General features: G+C 35.9%; 1 protein-coding gene across 1 annotated transcript; it reads right to left on the reverse strand.

Moving 5' to 3' along the window:
- Positions 1–2,561: 2,561 nt before the first annotated feature.
- LOC132598690 (probable receptor-like protein kinase At1g11050) lies at positions 2,562–5,082 on the reverse strand. Its single transcript, XM_060311705.1, has one exon. It carries the CDS (start codon positions 4,779–4,781, stop codon positions 2,838–2,840), a length of 1,944 nt encoding a protein of 647 aa, XP_060167688.1. The 5' UTR covers positions 4,782–5,082; the 3' UTR covers positions 2,562–2,837.
- Positions 5,083–6,148: the final 1,066 nt, after the last annotated feature.

A 6,148-nucleotide genomic window follows, 5' to 3' on the forward strand; every position in this document is an offset into this window, starting at 1 on the left:
ATATATATGGTAATTGGTGGTGGCAATGGTGAATGGTAGTGTTTAGAAGTTAATCTAAGATTTCTAAAACATGGTGCACCACTAAAAAAGGAAGGAAAAAATGTATTAAGTGGAAATTGATTCTTAATCCTCTGGGTTAACCCTTCAACCAAGTGCACCATTTAACCTTCATGTAGAATGAGTGCCAGCATATAATATTATATCAATTTTAAAAATATATACATAAAATACCTAGTTTTACAACGAGACCATGAGTTCATGTGCCATAAATTTAACATATAAAATCGCCCCCGGTAGTATTTGTGGTATCGATTATGGCGGGCAATAATTGGTTGTGGTGCTGGCTTAGAGTGGTTGTGTGTACATAGTACATAGTGATTATGATTGATAGTGGTGTTTATCACTGGCAGTAGTGCTTAATAGTGGTGATTGATTGCGACAGTTAATGGTGGAAATTGATAATTATGATGGATTATAATGATTGCTAATGGTGGTGGTAATGACTAATAGTCATGGTTGACAATCTAGAGTAGTGATTGGAAGTTGTTGCAGTAATGATAAGTGGTGACACTGATTAGTGGTAAAAGTGGATAGCTCAATTGGTAAGAGACGTCCTCTTCGGGGGAACAAAGGTACTTGAGGTTCCGGGTTCGATCCTCCCTTGGGCTCTGCATGGGCTGGTTAAACAAGGGTATAAATGGGTGAGCTGGCAGTACCCTTGTACGGACAATACCTGGAGTGGGTCCCCCTGAGGGTGGTCGTCACAAAAGGCGTCTTTTTGGCGACGGTGCCCCCACAGGGTACTACCTCCCTACTCAGATATTGTCTCTGCCAAGTCGCTCAGTGATCGTACATATTCCAGTGTTTAACCAGCGCTGCAGCGCCCACTGGGTATCGATCCCGCGTCCCCTGGCTCCTTTACATTCCCCAAAGGGAATCGTCTTTCACCAATTGAGCTGAGTTGTGGCCAAATGTCACTTTACAAAAATCATTGAATAAGTATTAAGATTTTGTTATATAAATAATCATTCAGATTTATTCACACTCATTTTATGGTTGTTATCTTTCGACAAGAGTTTCCTAATTTATGTCAGTCAAACTTCACCATACAAACCCCTCTTTGCTACATATATCTTTCGTTTTTCCTTTGAAGTAAATCATTTCAGTAGACCCGTGGAATATGAAACACAGATTGAAAAATACACATGAACGCATAAATGGATAATTGGGGCTACTTGATGCAATGAAGTAAGATGAAGAAAAAAAGCACCTACAAATATAAACGGGAATATCAATGATGAAAACTGAAAAAACAACTAAGGTGGCATTGTCCTAGAGAGCTTACCTCAAAGCTAAGTCCATCTATAAGGCTGGATAACGAAAATATCACTTAAAAGAAAATATTATATTAGGGGAGGGGATGGCTTCCACCCCAATTGTGAAAGAGAGAAAATTCACCAAGTGAGAATGTGAGATGCCCTTTACTCCAAAAAGATATCACTTTACTTTCAACTTGCAAAGTTATTGGAGTCAAACATTTATCTTAGTGTAGTTTGAAATTGAATCTAGACAACTTTTAAACTTTTCAAGAAAAGAATTACACATATATCTAGCCGAGGTGATCTTAGTTGCTTGATAAAGCCGTATTCTCTCAATAAAACTTAACTATAACAAGCATTTACGAGTAGTGAATAAGTACAGAAAATTTAAGTTGGTTGTTGACGACCTACAATCATTTAAAAATTGAATATTTTGTGCATCAATAAAATATACTAGTTTAATCCATAGAAAATATTCATTGTAAATGGCAAAAATAGGCTCCACGTCGAAACTATGGAAGAACAGCATTCGTGTTTAAGTCGAAACAAGGCATGTCAACAAAAACAACATTATATGAAAATTAATAAGAGTACATGGCACTTGTTATTTTCTTATTTGTTTCACAATGAGTCAGCAGAGAATGGGGACAAAGCTAAATGTAAAAATTAAAGAGGTTTATTGATGTGACTAATTAGTAATCTGAAACACAGTTGATTTTTTAATTTGAAGATGGAACTAATGCTTATACAATGTTTAATTAGCAGCCTTTCCTGAATTCATGCATAAGTTGGTAAATAGTTGCAAAACAGAATTCAGAGAGGCACAATATTGACCAATGAAATTCAATCCATGAATGGTTTTGAGCTATATAATTTATAGTTGCACTGTCTAACAATTTCTCGTGACTAAACAAGCGCGAAGCCAACTTTTTTCCAAAAAAGAAAACGATAAAAGTAAGAAGTATTTGTTATTACGGGTAGTTCCTACAAAGGATGGACTAATAACGTATACAATACTTGAATTCTCGATGTAGATGCCACAAAGTCTTTTCTCTAAAACGTTGAATTCTACACATTACTTGCATTTGAACTAATAAAGCTTGTACAAGATCCCACATTAATCAGAGAAGCACAATTAGCATAGCATATAAAGTTGTTTGTTTCTCTATAACTGAAATTTTACTCACCCTTTACCGGCACTGAACAATCTGTGTCTCCTTGGCAAGAACAGTATGGTGGGGATATTATCTCAAGAACTTTGAAATATAAACATGTATATATATGAATTTACAGACTGCAACATACATCACAAGGCACCATGGCTAGCTATATAAAAGAGGAATATCAGCTATTTACTAATTTTTACAAAGTCTGATATACCTCTTAAGAAATGGAAAGCAAAAGAAAATCTGCTGTTTGCCTAAGAAGACTGTCAAAAGCTTAAGGCTATTGGAAAGAAAGAAAGAAGAAATTCTTACTTCGGCCAAGATTTCAACTCTATTTTCCAAATACCTATTGTTACCTGAGCATGTCTCCAGCTGGGAGTCGCAAGCAACTCAAAGTTGGTGAAATGCTGAATGTGTTACCATTAGCATTATAAAATGAAGGTTGTCCAAGAGGTGCTGGCCTATCTGGAATTTCAGGAACCTCAATATCTCCTTCTAACATTTTCAGTGCATCCAATATAGTTGGCCTCAAGGCCACCATCACGTGAGCGCATAATATTCCAACGAGGAGAAATCTCACCATTATAGCCCTTGGATTTGCACTTACTGAATCCTCACTCTTTACTAGGATATTATCCAAAACTTCATTTATCTTTCTGGCTTTTACCTTTGACCAAGCCCAATCTGTGATCAGAAAAGCACGAGGCGATCCTGAAGAGAAATCAAGAACCTTCCTTCCACACATTATTTCCAAAATAACAACTCCAAAGCTATATACATCGCTCTTCTCAGTCAATTGCCCGTAAAGAGCATATTCAGGAGCTAAGTAGCCATGCGTACCCGCCACTCTAGTAGTAAGATGAGACTCTCCTTCTCTACTTTGCTTAACCAACCCAAAGTCAGCCACTCTTGCTCTCATATCTAAATCTAACAGAATATTAGTAGCTTTAATGTCCCTGTGATAAATCGCTGGCTTTACCCCATAATGCAGATATGCTAGTCCTTTTGCCACATCCAAAATAATGTTTTTTCTCTGAGGCCAAGTCAATGGTTGCTTTACTATTCCACCTTGATTTACACCAAATAAATGGTCATCAAGATTCCCGTTGGGCATGTAATCATAAACGAGGTATCTTTCACTCTCCCCACTTTCAATCCGATTTTCATCAGTCACACAACAACCCCTAAGTGATACAAGATTACGATGCTTCAAGTTACTAATAATCTCAACCTCATTGCAGAACTCATCATTTCCTTGAAAATCAGATTCTATAAGCTTTTTGACAGCAACATTAGTTCCATCTGCTAAAGTTCCTTTATAAACTACTCCAAATCCACCTCTCCCCATAAAATTCTTTTGTGAAAAATTATCTGTTGCCTTTTCAAGCTCCTGAATTTTGAACCAAACAGCAGTATTAGGCCTCATTCTTCGCCTAGTAGACACCGTATCTTCCATTTCCACATCATCATTTTTCCTCCACTTTTTGTTCCACCAGATGTACAATCCCAACACTAAAGACATGCATAGTACTGCAATACCAGCTCCAGCCAACCCAAAGATTAGAGCTAAATGTCGTTTGTTCGATGAACTATTATTTTTCAAATCCATACTAAAAATACATGACATGGCACCAGTACTTTCAGGACCAAATTCATTGACAATACCAGCAGCATACAAAATGGTGAAGTAAAAACAATCAGTGGAATGAGATGCATTACCATCAATTGCAATTAACTGTTGTTGAACTCTAAATCCAGCAGCTACACAACCATCACAGGCAGTTAAATCCTCAAGATCAGACCTACAACCAGAATCCAGAACAGTTGAGGGCCCCAACTTTTTATTCCAATCTTGAATGGTCTGAATTGAGGCACAAATGTTTGGTGTGATGACAAACTGAAAAGGGTCAAAACAGAAAGAGGTAAGATTTGAAGGCAAGGACAAAGAGTTGAGCTTGGATTGGAATTCTTGGATGCAAGAAACAGAAGTTTCTAAATTGGGTAAGTGGAAAATAGAAGTTTCTTTAAGGTGTTGTGCCATAGCAACACCAAAAAGGGACAAAAGGTTTTGGCAACACTGGCCTTTGGTTGATGAAGGAATATCAGAACCATTGGAAAGCTGAGGAGTTGAATTCAGAACTTGACAGTTAGAACTGGACCATGGGACTGTCAAAACATAGCCAAAATCTAAAGGACAAGTTGCAGACAAGTTAGTGCTATTTTGAGCTGATGAAATGGAAATTACCAAAGAAAATAAAGAGAACAACAAACACAAAATCCACATATGACCCTTCATCCTAAGTTCTTTACTTCTCTATTTATCTCCTACAGAGGAGTTTAGACAGGAAAGAAAAAATGAGATCTTTTGATTCAAGAAACCATTTTTAATGGAGTTTCTTGTGTTTTAAAATGAACCCAAAAAGTGTTTATGATGATTGATGATCTATCTGTGTAGTCTTGTAGTTGTGGGGTTATGCATATAACAGAGTCAAAAGGTTAGGTTCAGTTTCTGTTTCTGAATCTTAATATTTCTTAAAGGCGGCTGACTTTATAAATTATCTGACAAGGAAGAATCAAATAGGAACGTGCATCAAGAAGATAGATGACAAGTCGGGATAATGTAATTTTGATAATAAAGAAATATTTAGGTGATTTCCTAGAAACATCAAAATTTAGTAAAAGATTTTCTAGTTATTGGCTAGATGTCATTCACTAAAATAAAAGGTAAAAAGATATTTGCTTACCTTCTGTATTGTTGCTACGTACTAAATAAGTTTTGTTACATTTTCCAGCTAATTTTGGTTTTTGTATTTTTTCTTGAAAGACAAACAAAATAATTTTTATTTAATCATTAATGACAAATTCATTAGTACATGATGATATCCTCAGGTTGATTTCTGATTCTGTTTAAGTAATCAAAGTCAAACCGGCAGCACCGATAACAGTTACTATCATTTATTTTTAATTTTCTATTTTGATGATTGTTTCTCTATTTTTTTTTAGTTAAAGACAAAAAGGAATATGACTTTGAGATGATTATTTGCTTATGAAATTGCAAGGAAACGCACTGATTTGTTTTGTTCTCTCTACGGATTCACTGCTGCAGTGCTCCTGGTCAGTCTTGACGTCTTGACTTTTATGCGTTTGCCTTTCTGACCTCATCAAGGGATTAATGAGAAAAGGGCCCAAAATAAGTGGTGCTCCTAGTAGTAGCTAAAAAAAGGAGTTCTATCCAATTTACAGCTGGAAAAACATTGTTGACGCAAAGTTTGTCAGTACTTGCGTAATAACATTTAAGGAAATATAACTAAGCTAGGAATGGGCGTTCGGTTCTTCGATTCTTCGGTCCGATTTTATCAAACTTCGATTTAGCTATTTCGATTTCGGTTTTTGAAGGTGGACACCGAACACCGAACCAAACTAGTTCGGTTCGATTATTTCGGTTTCGATTTTTTGAAGTTTGATTCGGTTCGGTTTTGGTTTTTTTGATATGATATTAGAAGCGATTCTATTTACACTAATTCATATTCTCAAAAGCAACAAAACATAAAACTAACAAATTAAAATCAAAATCAAACAAACAGGATACACGAGAACAGAAAACTATAACCATAATATAGGATTACTAGGTGTTATATACATACAGTAAGAATAATTAAGAAA

Source organism: Lycium barbarum, chromosome 6 (genome assembly GCF_019175385.1).
Source record: "Lycium barbarum isolate Lr01 chromosome 6, ASM1917538v2, whole genome shotgun sequence".
In the NCBI taxonomy this organism is placed as follows: Eukaryota; Viridiplantae; Streptophyta; class Magnoliopsida; order Solanales; family Solanaceae; genus Lycium; species Lycium barbarum.